Below are 19797 nucleotides of genomic sequence, written 5' to 3' on the forward strand. Positions count from 1 at the left end.
CAGCCAGCGACACGTGGGTTCTCGATTCTCAATCGCACTAATGAGATGTCATTATGAACATCTCGCTCCTACATTGTGATTGTTACAGCTTTTGTACGTGCACATCATCATAGTGAATTGCTTTTGTCAAGTAAAACTAACTAGACAGAGCTATATTTAGGTAACCTTTTGGGTGTTTTGCAGGAAAAAAATCCGAAAATCTAAAGAAAAAATATAAAATCATATGGCGATTGCCTATTCCAACAACCTTAGGCCATGTTGATTTGATTATATGGATGACATCCTCTGGGAACCCCAAAACTGATGCGCGCGTGCGAATAAAAAAAAGTTTTGCAAAAAAAAATTGCTTTCACTATGAAATCTACGTGGTCATGAAGGTTGAACAAATGGCACAGAATATGTTATGGCGAATAATCTACTCTTCGAATTCATTTCTTTACATTTTTGTCTTTTTTCCTTTGATTTTGGCATTCTATGACATTGGTATCGTTTCTAAATGTTTTCCTTGCAACTTATGGTATATTTTTGCTCATTTAGCAACTATTTTGCACGATTTACAGTATGGTTGAAAACTTTTTTTTTTTGGAAACGGCCGAAAATTCATGCGCGCGCGGATGTCATCCATATAATCAAATCAACATGGCCTTACGGGGACGCTTCTTTTCTTCTTTAATATGTCCTGATGTCGGCTGGCTTCCCACGTGAGGTTTAAATTTGTTAAGAGCTTATCAGAACCAAAATGCAAGCTTATAGAATACCGGAAATCTGCTGATGTCCCGTAAGACGATTTGATGCTCTACCTGTGCGCACTGTCACCATGCCGGGACGGTTTATCTAGAACGTTCCTATCACGGTGATAGCAAATGATAGACTGGTTACCAGACCTATTCTAGCTCCCGAGTCTGTGTCCTCTCCGCGTTGGGGTCAAATAAAATCGGGAGCTGAAATAGGTAACCAGGCTAAGCAAATGGCGCAATTATTTGCTCGGAAATTGGTATGTATCATCAAATAAATAGACAGCCCGCGCGCAGATGAATCAAGCATTGGACAGGTAGCATTTGCAAAGCAAGTGCATAATATTTACCTACACATGGTCTAGCTTAACAAACAACTCTTCTCTTTATTCTTACTCAAGCGCATTCATAGTATGGTGACCTACCCTCAACTCAGTCCTACCATCAGTACTACAGCACCAGTTACCATGGTGACAGCCGTCTGGTTTTTTTTGGAGAATAAGAAAGAGCGAAAACAATTCAAGATTTGTCCGAAGTGACGTTTTTTAATTTAATATCACTTCGTAAATATTATCACTCTGTATATATCAAAAAGATTTGCAAGATGCCGAAATTGGTCTTTAGAATATACCTAAAAGTGAACTTTCAGTTCACATTTTGTGCGCTACGCTCAGTGCTTTTTGTGTAATAAAATACTGTAGTAAATGATACCACTGGTCACCAAAACTTTGACCCATCAGGTCTAACTACGTCAATGCGACAATCTTAGGATACGGCAGAGAGGGAAGACAAAATTACATAGCAACCGCGCTGTGAACAATTTGCATAGAAGACCACTGGTGACCATCCGGGAGCTGTAATGTCACACTTTTGATCCATCAGGTACAGCTACAACGCGTGATGTCACTTCGCTCCATGGAGACCTTCTTGCGAAGCATATTACCACGAAAAGCTGCGTTATAAGGGTTAGCGGGGTGCATATTAGTAAACACAGGAAGAAGACGTTTCTATGGCTCTCACGTAGGCAGGAGAGTCGTCTTGTCATTGGCTCTGCTCAAGACACGCCTCCTCTGGCACCACCGCTGTACGGCGACGCACTTTGACTAATCCCCCGCATTGGTTCGAAGACTAAGATTTGGCCGGTATATTGCCTGCGCCGCTCCTAACGATGGAGTGACATTCGCGACACACAAAAAACGGCCATTCGACCGCTGAAAAATGGCATGTAAAGTAAGATTGCTGCCAATCTTGCCCGTGATTTGGACGATTTTATTTTCCGTCCATGCTGAAGCAGTAGAGAGTAAGAAGAATCTAACGGTGGCCGTGCTGCTGCCCTGGACGGGGACTTGGCCGATCGGGCAGCGCATGGGACCGGCGGCGGCCGTCGCTATCGACGATATCAACAACAACGCCGCCCTTCTGCCGGACCACCACCTGGACTTCGTCTGGAAGGACACGGGATGCTCGGCCAGGGAAGGGATGGACGTCACCATGGAGCTGTACGAAGAGTTAGGGGAGAATCTTCGGGTCATCATCGGGCCAGGCTGCGATGCCGTCTGCGGACCGATCGGTGAGTACGAGAATCCTCCCGAAAAATTGTACCTCCCAGGGACTGCAGTGTGTTATGTCCACTTTGTCAAAGGCACCCAAAGCAATTTCAGGGCAATCAAAGCAAGCTGGATTTTCCAAGTCAATTTACCGGTCATTTCTTTACTGTTACGTAGTAGTAAGTTGAATCAACACTGTTGGATACAGGATAGCATACCCATATCTGTGAAGCAAAAATGTCGGTGACGGAAAACGGGTACTCCTCACGTAGCTTGTTGCTGGGCTACATATATTTCAAACGCTTCAAGTATGAAATGGTGACGAGATGTGCTGAGAAACGGCAGTAACATGTCGATATCAGGCAGATTTTCTTATACAGATCTTTTTTTCGCTACTCTGAAATTGCATTGGATGCCTCTAAATGTTGTCGTGCCCTATGCCCTACTGAAATGCCCTATGTTTATGGCGCAAAAATCAGGTGGAAAATGTCATACCTAATTGAAAATAGACTAATTCTGAGTTCTCTTTCTTTGAACTTACGTCATTCTTTCAGTGAAGATACCAACATAATGGTATACGGTCTCAAACGTATCGTAGCGAAAAACAACTTTGGTACAGAATTAGGCTCAGAACACGCCGTGTCTGAAACTATATTGAGAACAACCATACACGACCATCTAATAGTCAAGGGACGGAATCATTTTAGCCAAATGATACCCCTTATATAAGGTTATCCCCACTGATGTCAGATAATAGATTTCTGGAGGCGATCAAGGGACTTTCAGCAAAAAAGGACTTTTAGACTTGCATCGGTGTATACAACTGTAGATGTTGGTATCATCAAGGCCCTGGCCACAACTGACGTACGTTAGGTTTACGATAACAAATTAAACTTATAGATCTTGGGAGACTACTGAATGTTTCGGACAACATTAAGCCTCATGTCTTGTGCATGGTTGTCGTAGAGCCCTGTTGTCGGTCGGTCGTTTGATTAGCTGGTTTGACGTCGGTCGGTTCTTTGCTGAATATAAATATAGCCCCGCTGAGAATGTGATTGTGCTGTTGTGAAAATATGATTGTGTTGTGAAGGATGTTGGTTCTGTTGGTGACGCGCGTGCCGAGGTACACAAAGACGTACACGTACCTTTGAGAATATGAACTGGACATCACCACAGGAGACCTCACCTGTACGATAATTACCGTTAATCACTATGTGGGCTTGATTGTGTTTTCGTTAGAAATATGAAGACCAGAGCGAAAGAACCATCGGAGGTAATAACTAGCAAGTCAAATCATATTTACGAAAGCAAGACTTGTTTTCAAAATTCGTGTACTTGGTAGATTTTGCAACGACAAGTAAATTATCAATGACATCGAACCAGTTAAGTAATCTAGATCTTATCATGGTTGTATGTGGCAACATCGGTCAACTCATCTTCCTGTCATTTTCCTGTCGAATATTTTTGTTTTTCCTGGTTTACCAGTGCGTCTGATGGACAAGGTTCATGCACACTCTAGATCTGGTGAAATTCATTCAGGTCGGACTACATACATTGTTTAAACAATATGATGATAATCTTCTTATGGTAACGAGAAAAGATAGTGAAATTATGGCAAATCGCTAATTGAGCTTAATGTAATACACTTAATCCGATGTCACACAATTTGCTTTTCTGTCTGCCGATTTACATTAATTGCCTCCTTATAATTAGCGCGGCATATTAGGCAGGATATGAGTCTCACACTGTTCAATACTCACACGGGCGGGCTTCTTCTTCACAGGTTAGAAAGGTTTTAAAACTCCTGTCGAGAAGGATTCATGTAGACTATTCTAGCACTACAAATCAAAAGGATATTTAGCCTGGTAACCATTTTTCAATTTTGCTTTGGAGTCTTTGGCACAGGACCCTTTGTGTGCTCTGTGGCTGTCGATCTTTCCAGCTGACTTTTCTAATTAGCTACCACCGGCTTCGTGAAGAGATAATTGAAACTCATAGCATGCGCTGGGCGGAAGGAATTGACGGGCGCCCACACTCTTAGCAGGGAAGCCACGACGGTCTGTTCACCTGTAGAGAATTTCAGTTAATAGGATTGTGAGACGAAATGAGATGCTGTGAGAAAAGATGAGATGAAATTATTATCCTCAAAACCCTGTTCTGAAAATGATTATTTTTTTCAATGGACCATTCAGGCAAGATGAGAACGGGCTTGTGCAATTAAAACTGCACATGTCATGAGTAATAGAGTATGGGTTTGATGTGGCTTAGAAAGAATACATCTCAATCAAGTCGAGTTAAGCGACCAATCCATTTTAATGATATTTAGGGGTGTTAGCAGCGTCGTGGAACGTACCAATCGTGTCGTGGGGATGTGCATCGTCTCATCTCAGCAACAAGGACGAGTACCCGACATTTGTCAGGACTGTGGGACCCTTCACCAAGACCGGGGGACTCTTCGTGTCTCTTCTCAAGCACTTCGGTGGGTTGTCGTCCATACTTAGAATTGATATTTCATTGCGCTGATACCTTATGGGTTAAGTTTAATGTTTTTGTAATAATAGACAGGGTATACCGTAAAAATATAGATAGACATATTGTTTGATACTGATTGTTGACGTCACATAATGTCAGTGCCTTTTGATAGCCACATGTCATAAGCGATTGGTCATTGGTTTTGAAATACATTTTTGTACTTTTAAACTACCAACCAGGACGATAACCCGTTATGTTCAAGCTGATAGAAAGATAAACCTCCTTTAAAATGAATAAACAATGGTTGAAACAAACAAACAAACAAACAAATTGCAGGTTGGACAAGGGCCGCCATCTTGGCCTCAACACAACAAGTATGGCAGACCACGTCACACGCCATCAAGTTGGCCCTGGAGGATGCCGGGATAGCTGTTGCCTTCTTCCAGAGTTTCGACCCTGGGTACGTGCAGATGACTGAACGGGAGAGGGCCATGCACCACGACGCTCTGGAGACTGCGAAGCAGAAGGCTAGAAGTAAGTCAGAGTCATGTGTACGTCGTTATGTCTTCATTTGGTCGTGTACCTAACGTTACTGGCAAAATCGTTTCTGGATGGCTGCATTTTTTTGACCATAATCTATCTGGAGATTTTGTTCTGTCAATTTTGCTACAAAATACAGAAATGTAGGAAAGACTTGTGCCAGAGGAGTAGATGGTTATTACTTCCGGGTACGGAAGTATTGTTTTTAAGCAGTGGATTTGCGTGCTACTGTTTTGCAAGTTGACAACACCTGGGTGGAAGAATGCCGGACAGAATGATAGGAGGCCAAAGGTCTTAAACTTGCCCAGAACCAGAAGAATTCAGGAAGTTGAGGAGTGCATTCGTCCTGGGAGTTTGAAACCTTTGATTTTTTTTAAATTTTGATCTGTTCTCTCCTAGTCCTTATCTTCTGTGCGGACGGCGGTGACGTGAGAGAGATGCTGCTGATGGCGGCAGACCTGGGCATCGTGAATGGGGACTACGTCTTCGTGGTCATCAACTTCGCTCCGGACGCCATGTTGGGGGAGAACACGTGGATGGGTCGTGACGGAAGAGATGATGACGCCAGGAAAGTTTTCAAGTAAAGTTTCTTTTGTTTTATAATAAAATTTATTGCACAACAATTGTCTAGGGTAAAAAGCTTGGTAACTATTGATATATATGTTATCTTTTGCTTTGTAAAATTGTATGAAACTCACGTGACTAGTTACAAATTTACTTGATAACTTCTGGCCCTAACCACCCAGTATGGCGGATAATGCTAACGTCATAGTCACGTGAGTGAAAACGCCCGATTGTCTATCTTCAATTGTACAAGTTACAAAGTATAATATCTATTGCTATACATAGCATCTGTTGCTTTGTTTGAAACTCACATGGCTAGTTACAAATTTACCTGATAACTTCTTGCTGTAACCACTCAGTATGGCGGATAATGCTGACGTCATTGTCACGTGAGTGCGAAGGCCCCATTGTTTGTTTCTCCCTCCCAGCGGGCTGTTGAATGTGCACGTCCACACGCCGCTACTGGAGGACTGGGAGGTGCTGGAGCGGGAAGTCAGGTACCGTATGGCAGGGCCGCCGTTCAACCGGGGGATGCAGCGGTATGAAAAGGTACAAAGTTATTTTTTAAACAGCGCTGCACTGTTTATACCATAAAGATATTCATTCTAAATTCAAGCATACTTGGACCTTGTTCCTGCAGTTCCTATTGGGATACTGGACAGTTTCTCTGGGCATCTTGGTTCACTGACACGGCTTGCGCATCGCTCCAACGAAGGTCTATTTTTACCAGGTCCTCGTTTGTCTTTCTTTCTCCAGGTCAGCCGTCAAAGATACCGGTTAAAATTCTACGTATTAATCAAACTCTTTCATCCACTAGTTGATACAGACATTAAAGAATTTTGAAATGAATCAACAGTAAAAATAGCGAATGGCAACACACCACAAGAATGCGATTTCATATTGAAGAAACTTACTTTCGACATTGCAGAGAACATAATCGATTGTATCAACTACTTTACAGCACAGGAGAATGGTCTTCACAAATTTTTACAGAACCTGAAATCTTCTTCAGAACAACTGATGACCCGGTTGCACAGAACACGTGACCTTACCTAATAAGGCCATGTTTCCATGATTGGCAGGTTGACGTGTACGCCGCCATGTTGTATGACGCGGTGATGCTGTACGCCATGGCGCTGGATGACGCGCTGAGGGAAGGCGAGTCGGAGGCCGACGGTGCTCGGGTTGCTCAACTCATGAAAGGCAGGACATTTGACGGTATGTCATGATTTGCCTACTGGTCCATAAAGAAATTTATTTCTTTCATTTGCATTTCTTCAATGGTGTAATGACTTCGCTGAACAACAAATACCAATGAAAATGGGGATTTATCTAACAAAATCTAACCTATTGTTGCTATTTCAGCAGTGTTGACAATGGATAATTGGAACCTAGAAGAAAATTTTTAAGTTGTCAAATGGCATCAGTATGGTATCTAACTATCAAAATAGATGATTTTTATCACAATTATGTATAAATATAACAATGTTTGTCATAATACAATGATGTATACATTTGAAAGATGATATGTAATTAATATTGCCTGTTGAATACATTGTATCATTGATTAGGATCACCACCTTGTAGTGGCAATATCGCTAGTTATGGTATGTTTGTTTGTTTGTTTATTTGTACACAGGTGTTGCAGGGGAGGTCTCCATAGATGAGTACGGGGACAGGAGCCCAAACTACGTCATCCAAAACCTGCAGGGTAGTCGCTTTGAGGATATAGCTGAGTTTGCAACGGCAAATAAGGTAACGTGCCAGCATTTGGTAGTAGTACTCTTATCGGGTTTTTAGGCTGCACCTTGGATAAATCATATTTAATGTCATATTATATGAAGTTATGATGAACGAACCAGAAAGGAGGCAATGGCTCTGGTTATGTTGCATCTTTGATATTTGCACCACGCAAGAAGATGGACCATGATAGTAAGGTACAATTTGCATGCTCTTTGAAAATCACATTGGTATTCGTCACACAGCTACATCTTATTCTGTGTAGTTAGACCATTAGCGACATGACATCCGGCAAATGTCTCAATTGTTTATTATATAAGATAATTTAGGTACGGACTAAAGGGGTAATCATCTTCATGATTATACTACAAATGCACGACGAAAAGCCACCCGAGGCGCCGAGTCGCTTTAGCGAAGTTTCTTGCAGCGAAAGATTACTACCTATTTTACGGTTTCCATCTTTCATGGCTATCATTAGCCGGTACGCAAACCCTGTTAGCTTTAGTTCACTCTCTCAGTCACTTCCCTGCAAAAAAGCTGAGAGAGCGCACTAAGGCCAAAAAGGCGGACATTAAAGCAAATCTATCGTATGCCTCAGACATTATTCCTCTTTGACTATTCCATCATGAAAAATGTCACAGTCATTATCATTTGTAACAATTTGTACATTATCACTGTCTATAATGTTCAAATTAAGCAATCAGTTGGTTGAAAAGTTGAATAGAAATTCGAAGAAAGGGAATACAAACATGAATGGGTGAATTTGATTTTAACTTGACGTACATGTATGAACTGAAAATATGCATACAAAGGATGTGTATAGAAATACGAAAAATAATATCGCTCATGAAATGCTAACGTATGAAAAATTAAAAAAGATATTTCTTATGTAAAAAAATCCGTTTTAGATAATTTATCTCAAAATCTCTAATAAAATGCCCTTTCTTGTGGACCTCATGGTTCTATCTGCAGAATTTGCAGTTTTATCCACATCGCATCTTAAGTTAATTTTCTATGTCACCACTGTTGAGAACAGAAGTGATAGATACCAAGATTAAGCACAATGCAGTACCCATATGCATTGTCTCAATTGCATCTGGTATGTTTTCTCAAGTCATTGGAGATGCGGGACGTGGACATAGTGTGGGCCGGAGGGAAGACCTCTCCACCGATCGACAGTCCGGAGTGTGGCTGGGACAACGACCTCTGCATGGACGATTCTTGTGAGTTCATCCTCCTATAGTTACCAATGGACCGTATTTACACCAGTATGTCACTTTGAAATATGTTTTATTTTTGGCGTGCAGCTTGACATTTTCCTGGTTCTCCCTATAGAGAAACAGCTACAACTAATAAACCGAAAAAAATAAAGGAAATGTATGTAAATGTACTAGATATTCATTTGAGTTTATCATTTGATACAAATGAATTGAGGGGGAACCAAAACAGAACAGGTGATATAAGTCACCTCTACATGTTGTCATTCCACATATTCATATAAGAAAAATACAAGATAATGGAACAAATGTTTTAATTCCAGCGATGAACATTTTACAAGACGTATCCAGATTCAAAGGTACCAAATACAATTAAAAGATGCATAACGCATCTTGGTTATTTTCCAAGTGTACATGTATTGAGAACCGAGGGAAAATGTCCCTTGATGAAATACATACAAATATATGATATTTTTCTTTAAATTGGCATTTTTGAATTTTACAATTTGACATTGGAAGATACTACATTCTAAGAATTTACAGCTGAAATTGGCATCTCGAGGACTATTAATTATGTATTGAATTTTACATTTTGACATTGAAAGATACCACATTATGAGAATGTACCATTGGGTGTCATTCTTAATTGTGTGCGTTTGTTTGAATTTCAGACCAGATTGTCTTGGGTGCAGTTGGTTCTGCCGTAACATTTATCGCATTGGCCACAACAGTCATATTCTTCTGGTACAGGTATGTGCATCTTGATGTCATACTACATGTGTAGTAGTTACTGACAGTACTGAACTGGTGATGGGGCGGAAGTCCAAGTATTAAATACTCTTTGTATTATTGCATTTGTGACGTTTGTGAAAGTTTTTTGTTCCTTCAATGCACTTCGACCTTCTAGTTAGTGAAATACATTGTTTATTGATAGATGATATTATTAATAGTAGAATTCCAAAGTTTAAACCACATTGCAGCCAACTAATGAATTGCATTGTCTTGCGCTCTACAGGTACAAACAACATAAAATAAAACTAACAGAATTTAATACAAAGCATCTGCCTTGTCAAATAAAAGTACACAATAAGAGTCCGGATCTGGTGAGTGGAATACTGAGTTCGTTACCGGCATGCCACCTTTAAACCTCTGTTGTAGATGTCATTTCTACTAGAGGACAGCGAGCATGCTTATTCCGAAATGTCGCTCATGATTCGGTTATATTTCCCTCTATTGTTGAATTTGTGGCTACAGTTTGCACCTTTATTTGCTCACGTTTTTTTCTTACATCGCTTTTGACATGACCAGGCGCTATAAATATGAAGCTGACCTAAACGATCGCAGCCTGTGGATCGTCAATTATCAGGACATTGTCATCGATAATCACGACCACAGGTCGACCTCTTCGACGGACAAGGTAAAGTAAAACACGGAGTAAGGCAGCAAGCTCATCAGTGTGTTGCAGCCACTAAAACCAGCCTCTCATCATACTGTATTCTTTTTTTCTTTTTTTCATTATTTGTTTGTATGGATTGGGAAGTGATTTGCTGCATACTGATGTGCTTGTGTATTGTACGGAGCCGTTAGCTCTAGGGCATCTCAAAGCCCTTCACCCCCGACTACAAATCGTGCCCGCTTTCTTGGCAACTCCACTTTGGTTCGTGTCTCCCAAATCTCAGGAAGTGCATGCTCGAGCAGAATTTGAATGACCAGAGTCTTTGGATAGTCGATTACGCCGACATCGTCCTACCCGAACATCCTACTGGTCATTCCACTACCACATCTCAGGTGAGGTCAGGCGGTTGTGAGAGAAAGATAGAAAGATAGGAAAGATTAAAAAAATACCTTCAAACGACTTCCCAACCGAGCATGAAAGTTGGTAAAGTACATTATGGAACGGTTTACTGTTCTACAACTCCAATTGAGATTCTGCATCATACCTATCACAACTGCTTTGTGGGAGAAGTAGAGGAGGCAATCGTACCGACCCTCTCTAAACCGGGACGGAGGACGATATAGACCTCCAGCAACCTATGACCCATTGCCATTGCTGACCTAACACGAGTATAATGTCATGTGGCTGATTCTGCCAGACAGCTGTAGAGTACAGTGTAACCGTTCCAAAATGACTTCCCAACCTGATGTAGTTATTCAAATGTCTTTTATGAACACTGCTGGACGTCGTATTTCAGGTTAGTAGTGGCTCTCAGGCTGCTACTGGGAGTAAGAGCATGAGTAAGAGTGTCGGCGGCCACACTCACACGTCTTCAGGCAGTGGCAACACCGATCAGAACATGTTCCACACCATCAGCAGCGGGAAAACTGTCATCGGAAAATACAAGGTCAGGAAATCAACACACACATGGTTCACAGTATTGCATGTAACTTTTCAAAATCAGTGTCGTAGTTATGTATAAACATATCAATGTTAGTCAACGATGTATCAGGTTGATTTCTGAAGGATGTCACGTAATGTGGCCTGTTGAATACAGCAATACATGATCACATTATTACAACAGCACAGACATTTGACCAAATGCTGGTATGGCTTGAAGCAATATCCTCACGTGTGTGTGTACTTAGTACCTATCCATGGGATGTTGTAACAGGGTAACGTGGTGGCCATGAAGAAGATAGAAAAGGAGAAGCTGGTGGTCACACGAAAGCACCTGACGGAGTTCAAACAGGTAATGCAATAAACAGACCTTTTACTATGTAGACATGTTTGACACTGCAAGGTTAACGTTCCGTGAGATGCTAGGTCTACCAAACGAGAGAGTGTTCAAGTTATGGACCAAACACAAACAGTATTTGAGTTTTTTTTCTTGCTATCGACTATCCAAAAGATACGAAAAGCTCTGGCAGAAAGCTTTGGTACAACGGAAGTGTGAAAAGCTTCAAGGTGGCGCAGGATGATGCTTCATGAGCCAAGCAGATTCAAGTGACTCAATGGTCTTGATATCTATTTCTATGACATCCGTCCTAGCTCTCTTCATAACTACCATCTATTCATCTGCACCTCAAGATGGGCATCAGCATCACCATGTATCTTTTGACTTACCCGTTTTGATTGAACTTTTCACAAAATATTTGAAGTTGCAAAATGCCTTGTTTCAGATGAGGGACCTGCTCCATGAAAATGTCAACATCTTCGTCGGAGCCTGCATCTACCCGCCCAGAATCTACCTCATCACAGCCTTCTGTTCCAAAGGAAGTCTGCAGGTCAGTTATTAGAGTACCAGGCATGGTTGATGGGTGTTGTTATATATCATGAAGTTCCGTGCATGAATTTTTATTGACAAACACAAAATCAAGGCTGTGATTCTGTATTGCTGTATAACGGCAGAACACACCAGCTTTGCAGGCACACCGTTGAGCAGCAGTTATGCAGTACACCTAACGACCTGTCACTCCTAACCTTTGCGTATCTAACAGCAGAACTATCAAGTGATAATGCCACTACTGCACGTGGTGACAACGAGTTCCACTCTACGATTGTTGTTGATTTTTGACCACCTTGAGCAATAATCATGATTCTATAATTCTATTACATAAATGCATGACTATTTCTTGCTCTTTTCTGAACTGGTAAGGCAGTGCATCTTTATATGAACCAAACTATTGCGTTACTTCACCGCAGGACGTCCTTGAGAACGATAGCATTCAGCTCGACAACAATTTTAAGATGTCGTTCGCTACGGATATCGGAAAGGTAACGTAGTCTTGCACGCCCCATCATGATTGTGTGCGCTCACTTTAGGGGTAATCATGATGTCATGGAGTAGCTGATCGTCCCCAGAAACTTCCCATATCTATACGGTAGCCTGCCAGTGACTCTCCATCCTAGTTGGGCTTCCATACTAAATTCGTACGAACCCCTTGAAAGGAAATCATGTGTTGTGGCATGAAATTGTTTGCAGATATGAAAGAAAATTGTTTCTGGTTCTATCGTTGATCATTTAGACACAAGTGATACTAAATAAAAGATCATGGATCTACTTGTCGTTTCAATGGGCACAACAGTTGAAATGTCCTCAATCTAAGGGCCTTCTTACTGGAGTGAACATTTGCCTGGTGACTTCACTTACCTGACTTATCTCGAATCACAGAGGTTGTTCTGTGTATCTTCTCTCTCTCATTCCCCCCATGGCTATGCCGTCAATAGGTAGCCTGATGTCCCGCTTCCCCTTTTGCCTGGGAAACCAGAGAAATAGCTGCTCATGACATCGTGACTCCTCCCCCATTCCTATCTTTTATGTTGTCATCCTTCACCGTGTTTCTACATCCAGGATCTCCTGGAAAATGACAGCATAAATCTTGACAATGCCTTCAAGATGTCCATTGCTGTCGACATTGCTAAGGTGAGGGTTATCAGACCAGTGGGTTGCCTGGTATCCAGTTCAGGTGTCGAGTTCAGGTGTGGAGTTCTGGTGTCGTCCCGACATGTAACCATCCTTGGTTAGGGCCCAGTCACATCCGACGGTCGCACGACCGTCCTACGAACTATAAGCATTCTTGGTATATTTGTGCATTTGTGGCAAAAAAATCCATCTGTAAATGTCCTGCTACAAAGAGGATTGTATTACATCATTGTCAGTGGTTGCAGCTTCATTCTTGCACAGCCTGCAGCTGATTGAAAAATCTATCTGCGTCATCAAAATCATACGACGACCTATGACAAATGTGTCAGGCCATTACGAAAAGCTGGATATCAGGCACTTTTTGGGGGGCCATCCAGTTTATAGATAGGCAATGTGCACTGAATATACCTAGACGTGGAGGCAGAAATGCACGTAAGTATGCCGGTTGTCACTTTTTTTGGATTCCATGTTAAATAGAGCCATGTTGAGATCTTGCCTTTTAAATTCTTTCAACTTTCTAAATATGAGATACTAGAAAATAAAACCAGAAATACGTATTGACTTGATGTAGTGTTTCAAGTCAAGTTTGAAGTATGTCTCAGATCTACGGGTCTGTTTTTCAGACATCCCTGGGCACACACATTTAATGTAATGTTTCTACGTAATGATTTAGGGAATGGCCTTCCTGCATGGGACTACCATTGCTTCCCATGGCCGGCTGAAGTCGTCTAACTGTGTGGTGGACAGTCGCTGGGTGGTCAAGGTGACGGACTACGGCATGGGCGACTTCAAGTGTGACCAGGACGACTCGGCTTGGGAGTCCGAACACGCTCGCTACACCGGTATGGAATGGACATGTTTTTCTGTAGGAACGTGTTGGATAATCTCCAAGCAGTTACCATTCCGTCACCCAAGTTAAATGGTAACTGTCTGGCAATGGATACAACCTAGCTGGTCAATTTGATTCTATCTTTGCAACCACGTGCACTAAAAGATCTGCTTGGAGATTACTTGCTGGACCAGTCGTCAACTAAGCTAATTGGTATTTTTGTCTCCCTCTCTACCATAGTGTTTCTACAAGGTTGCATATTGTGGATGATCTTCTAAAATCTTTGACAAAGTCTGTAAACAACAAGTATCATGAAATGAACACTTTAGGGGCCAAAAGTAAAGACAATCAAATCTTTCGTCAATTGCTTTAATTGTGCGAGAAACATGCACGGCCCACTGTATATATCAGTGTTTGTAGCTATCCGTCAATCAACTAACTAACTAACCAACCAACCTATCAACCAACCAACCAACTAACCAACCAATCAATTTGTATACTTATCATCGAGATAAACATGTTGTTGCACCAACCCAGACATGTTCTGGACGGCTCCGGAGCTGTTACGATGCGCTGCCCAGGGAAACTACGGCTCACAGAAGGGCGACATCTACGGGTACGGGATCATCCTGGCAGAGATCGCGCTACGGAGCGGGCCGTACAGCGCACAGTCCGTCCTGGATCCAAAGGGTTAGAAACCGCTCATTATACGTGAACATCGTTAAAATTCAGGGAGTAATATTTCAATAATATACTATTGAATTATGGCTTTATTCAAGTACATCAAAGTGTAATACCAGATTGAATCATGGCTTTCTTGAATTTGTTTAAGTTATTGTTTTCATACCAGGTATTATACAGGCGGTGAAGTTTGGCCAGGAGCCCGTGTACCGTCCCTTCGTTCCGCAGGACAACTGTCCCCACGAGATGCACCGTCTGATGGAGTCATGCTGGACCGAGCTGGCAGACCGCCGACCCACCTTCGACTCCATTCTCAGCTGGCTGAAGAAGATGAACGGCGGAAAGTTAGTTTTCTATCTGCCCTGATTTTTTATCACCACATTATATTGTGATTTTACTGTTTTTATGTTTACCGAAGGAAAACGTGTTGTTTTTGCTACGTTTTCTCTATTTCTCTTCTCCAAACCAGACAGTCTATCACCATGGTAGCTGGTGATGGGTTACATCATGTTGCAATTTTATAGCAGGAGGGATTTAGACTCCTGTCTGACCATACATATGAATGTGTTTGAGTAAGAATTAACAGAGCAGACCATTTGCGAAGGTGAACATTATGCATTTGTTTTGCGAATGTTACCTCTCTAGTTGTCACATTTTTTTCTAGTCTTTTGTTCCAAGACTGATTTTTTTCAGTGTTTTCTCCAGGTTGATGAGTGTGGTGGATAACATGTTCTCCATGTGTTCTGTCCAGGTTGATGAGTGTGGTGGATAACATGTTCTCCATGTGTTCTCCAGGTTGATGAGTGTGGTGGATAACATGTTCTCCATGTGTTCTCCAGGTTGATGAGTGTGGTGGATAACATGTTCTCCATGTGTTCTCCAGGTTGATGAGTGTGGTGGATAACATGTTCTCCATGTGTTCTCCAGGTTGATGAGTGTGGTGGATAACATGTTCTCCATGTGTTCTCCAGGTTGATGAGTGTGGTGGATAACATGTTCTCCATGTGTTCTCCAGGCTGATGAGTGTGGTGGATAACATGTTCTCCATGATGGAGAAGTACGCCTCTAACCTGGAGGAGCTGGTCCAGGAGCGGACATCGCAGCTGGACGAGGAGAAGAGGAAGACAGACGAACTGCTCTACCGGATGATACCAGTGTAAGGATCCTATATCAAGATCGCCTGGGAAAACATTCAATTATTGATGAAAGAAAGACTTATAATTTGTTATCTTTTAAAAATGGTACAGTACTCATACTATATCGTCTTTCTATTAACAGGTTTGTGGCCAACAAACTGAAATGTGGAGAAACCATCCCGCCGCAGACGTTCGAGTCTGTGACTGTGTACTTCAGCGACATCGTGGGCTTCACCAAGCTGGCGGCAGCGAGCTCGCCGCTTCAGGTATGGGGTATCCTCATTTTCCCCCTCCTCATGTCTGGATTAGGAAACACATGCAGCACATGAAGATAACCACAATAAGCGTTGGAAACAATGTATCACCTTTAATTCACATAAGGTCGAATGGATCTTTGTTGATCACTTAAAAAGCTCAGGGTTTAAACTATTATCGTTTGAAGACTTTTTCAATATTAATGATGTACCAGTAACAGATTTAAAGTTTAAATCGTCAAGTATATATGCTTCTGTTTTTTTTTGCATCAGGTTGTCGACTTCCTTAATGACCTGTACACGTTGTTTGACGGCGTCATCGAAAAGTATGATGTTTACAAGGTAAGGCGGTCGCTTATAACGAATGAGGCACATATTAAAGCAAAGCATATTCAGGTACAAATTCTCTGGAATAGGCAGAACAGTAATACAGCATGATGTGTAACTGCTACACTTAATTTGTTTCAAGAAACTACAGATTGGAACACCAAGCCACTATAGTTTCTAACGGTACAAAAACATTACCCTCATCAGTTATCTGACGAATCAATTTCTAAAATACTCCAGACAACACAGACAATGATCCTTAACGTCTCAAACAGGCCTAGGTGTTGTCTGACGTATTTTAGAAGTTGGTTCGTCAGATACCTGATAAGGGTAATGTTTTTGTACCATTGGTGACTATAGTGGGAATCTTTAACCCTGGTTGGTGTTTCAGGTTGAGACTATCGGTGATGCGTACATGGTAGCCTCGGGCCTGCCTGAACTGAACGGGAACCGCCATGTCAGTGAGATCGCCACCATGGCCCTAGAGCTACTCTCTTCCCTGAAAAACTTCACCATACGCCACATTCCCAAGAAACAGCTACAGCTGCGCTGTGGCTTCCACACGGGTTCGTTGTTAACAATTGTTGTTTGATTTCTTAGACTTTAATTTGGATTGCAACAACACATTGCATGTGAACCAGACAGGTAGCCAGGCTGGCAGGCACCCAGGGGTTTTTCCGTAAACCCCAGCCACACATCGGCAGCGAATTGCTTCTTTCTGTGCGATGCATATCAGTAGCTGAAAAGATGGCACAGAATTTGCCATCTTTTCAGCTACTGATATGCATATGTATTATTCTTATCATCGTGAAAGCAAACTTCAGGCCATTTAACAATAAACAACATACTTAATTCTGTAACAATATAAGACACTATTTCTCGACAACATAGTGCTAGTGTATCAAGCGTGACTTTTCTTTAATTAAAAGACTATGCCCATCATTTTGCTTGACACCTTATTCTTCCTGGTGTACCGATAATGTCGAGTTCATGAGGAGCTAGGCCAATGAACATGGTGTTGCTTTCAACTGGATTGCTTTGTAGTAACTCTAACATTTTCTTGTTCACCAGGAGCTGTAGTTGCCGGTGTGGTCGGACTGAAGATGCCTCGGTACTGTCTGTTCGGAGACACGGTCAACACAGCTTCACGGATGGAGTCCAGTGGCTTGGGTAAGGAGACACAAACTGAATAGTCGTGATTACAACCGTACAATATTCGCTCAAATATTTGCTGAACATGATTTTGTTGGCATATGTGATATTTCAAAAACGTGCTCTTGCTAAAAAAATAATCCTGTATGAGAGGGATTACTTTACTTATTGAATATAATTTCATGCTTACAAAACCCATTGTTAACTGACTTATAAGTATCTAGTACAATTATTGAAGAAATAGACTTGTCTCTTGAATATCATATGATGTATCCGCCCTATTGACGAGTTGTTATTTTGTTGACTTCATCTGTTAAGCTTTGCGGATCCACGTGAGTTGGACCAGCTATGTTCTACTGTTGGACATGGGCACGTTTATCATGGAGAAACGTGGAGAGGTCACCATCAAGGTAAATCGATAAACCCTGTCTGGATTGTTTATTAATTGATGATTTTTACTCTGTTGTATGTGAGTGGGTAATGCACGAGAAGATACCTAGCTCCTTTGAAAGACTGTTGATCCATTGATTACTACCACCACCACCTACTTCTACTGCTACTACAAGTTTCATTACTACTACTACTACTACTACTACTACTACTACTACTAGCACTACTACTGCCACTACCACCACCACCACTACTACTAATACTACTACTACTACACCTACCACCACCACTACTACTAGTACTACTACTACTACTAACGTTACTACTACTACTACTACTACCACTACTAACGTTACTACTACTACTACTACTACTACTACTACTACTACCACTACTACTAGTACTACTACTAAATTCAATTAATCGAAAAAGCAAATCAAAATACTAATTGATATCACAACTGTGAATAATAATAGCGTTATTGACAAAACTTTATCTCTGTACAGGGTAAGGGTATGGTGGAGACATACTGGCTCCATGGCCGCTCGGACATGACCTTTGACCTCCCTGACGTCACTCTTGCCGCCCCATTGGAGGAACACGAGTTTAAGTAAGGGAAGTGGTATGCAACCTTACGTTTCTTCTCAAGATGGTGAGAAGACCGAGACTCAATCGTCTTCTTAATATTCTCATGAACATTCCAGAGGGAAGACTAGGGAAAAAACAGCATTTTTTTAGGGATATCTATGTAGTCTGATCTTTAACAACTGGAGCTAATAATGCTGGAAACCGTTTTGGTATCTTCTTATGTGTTGATAAGCAATATTCATGTGTTGTGTTCTTGATGATATGTAAGCATCTGTTTAGCTTGAAAACGTCATGTTAGTTTGTAAGATATCCAAAATGAATGTGAAGCAGAGAATTTAGTATTGTTTAGTTGGTCAATGGTAATGCATATCAATGGCAGAGACTATGGAAACAACTCTGCAGCACTGAAACCATATATAGTAGCTCTAGCATTCAAAACATCCAGTACATAGTTTATGGGTCATTTAACAACCCTGATTTAGATGATGTTATGTATCATGTTGGTATCAGATGAGTCATTTCTCGTATGTTAACGGCCTGGAGCTTTCAGAACTAGAAAGAAAGGGCCTATATTACTACGTATTTTCGTGTTGCATGTATGGTTTCAAATATATCTACAAGATGATTTTTTGTGCATAAGCCATTTGATTGGAACAGTTTTGTGCATCATCGATCTTTGCATAATGTATTATGGACATGCTGTAAGAGATAGATGATGAAATGGTAAAAGTTTACTATTACCAATGCGTGGTTCTGTATCTTTCTGTAAGGAGATTATCATGGCAGAAAACGTGACCGTAATTCGTTCAGTCATTTTTGTTTTTAGTCCTTTGAAAATATCGTGAAGCTTGTTAGGTCATTTTCATCTAGATCTAACCTAGTTAATTTTCTGGAAAGATTCTGCAATAATCTTGGTGTTCGCTTGGAGCGCAATTACTGCATGCACCGTTGTAAGTTAAAGTCACAGACTCGCCTGACAAATAATGAGCTGTTTTGTAGGTTATCCAATTATCAGTCACGTACTTTTTAACTGTTTCGTAGTGGCATTTCTGAACATTCATGTTATTAAATGTAGTTGGATCATATTGAATCTGTTTCATTTCTAATGTTGTATGACCACATCCACAACTGTCATCCCAAATGCCCCCCCCCACACACACAAACACACACTCTCCAAGCAGAGGTTTAGGTTTGACTTTTATTTTTGGCGTGTTTTAGGCATTTTATCGGACTTTCTTTACTGTACAGGTAACGTTTTTTACGTC

At 41.4% G+C, this 19797-nt stretch overlaps 2 protein-coding genes across 2 annotated transcripts; both read left to right on the forward strand.

The window, feature by feature from the left end:
* Positions 1-1952: 1952 nt before the first annotated feature.
* Positions 1953-8840, forward strand: LOC109477741 (atrial natriuretic peptide receptor 3-like). Its single transcript, XM_019779087.1, has 8 exons — positions 1953-2304; positions 4608-4760; positions 5090-5287; positions 5693-5873; positions 6286-6406; positions 6940-7075; positions 7497-7612; positions 8712-8840. Exons 1-8 carry the CDS (start codon positions 1953-1955, stop codon positions 8838-8840), a joined length of 1386 nt encoding a protein of 461 aa, XP_019634646.1.
* A 303-nt stretch (positions 8841-9143) lies between these two features.
* Positions 9144-18622, forward strand: LOC109477830 (atrial natriuretic peptide receptor 2-like). Its single transcript, XM_019779248.1, has 17 exons — positions 9144-9173; positions 9486-9564; positions 10494-10602; positions 11007-11156; positions 11424-11501; positions 11932-12036; positions 13104-13175; positions 13849-14017; positions 14542-14694; positions 14855-15029; positions 15701-15841; positions 15964-16087; positions 16349-16417; positions 16794-16968; positions 17474-17572; positions 17873-17964; positions 18451-18622. The coding sequence occupies exons 3-17, from the start codon at positions 10501-10503 to the stop codon at positions 18556-18558; spliced, it is 1812 nt and encodes a 603-aa protein (XP_019634807.1). The 5' UTR covers positions 9144-9173; positions 9486-9564; positions 10494-10500; the 3' UTR covers positions 18559-18622.
* Positions 18623-19797: the final 1175 nt, after the last annotated feature.

Source organism: Branchiostoma belcheri, unplaced genomic scaffold (assembly GCF_001625305.1).
Source record: "Branchiostoma belcheri isolate BF01 breed outbred unplaced genomic scaffold, Haploidv18h27 scaffold41, whole genome shotgun sequence".
NCBI classification, from domain to species: Eukaryota; Metazoa; Chordata; class Leptocardii; order Amphioxiformes; family Branchiostomatidae; genus Branchiostoma; species Branchiostoma belcheri.

Coding starts and splice junctions, on each gene's coding strand:
- LOC109477741 (XM_019779087.1), top strand. CDS start 1,953: ATGGCATGTAAAGTAAGATTGCTGCCAATCTTGCCCGTGATTTGGACG. Junction 5,874..6,285: donor GACGCCAGGAAAGTTTTCAA/GTAAAGTTTCTT, acceptor TCTCCCTCCCAG/CGGGCTGTTGAATGTGCACG. Junction 7,613..8,711: donor AGTTTGCAACGGCAAATAAG/GTAACGTGCCAG, acceptor TGTTTTCTCAAG/TCATTGGAGATGCGGGACGT.
- LOC109477830 (XM_019779248.1), top strand. CDS start 10,501: ATGCTCGAGCAGAATTTGAATGACCAGAGTCTTTGGATAGTCGATTAC. Junction 15,030..15,700: donor AAGAAGATGAACGGCGGAAA/GTTAGTTTTCTA, acceptor TGTGTTCTCCAG/GCTGATGAGTGTGGTGGATA. Junction 17,573..17,872: donor GATGGAGTCCAGTGGCTTGG/GTAAGGAGACAC, acceptor TCATCTGTTAAG/CTTTGCGGATCCACGTGAGT.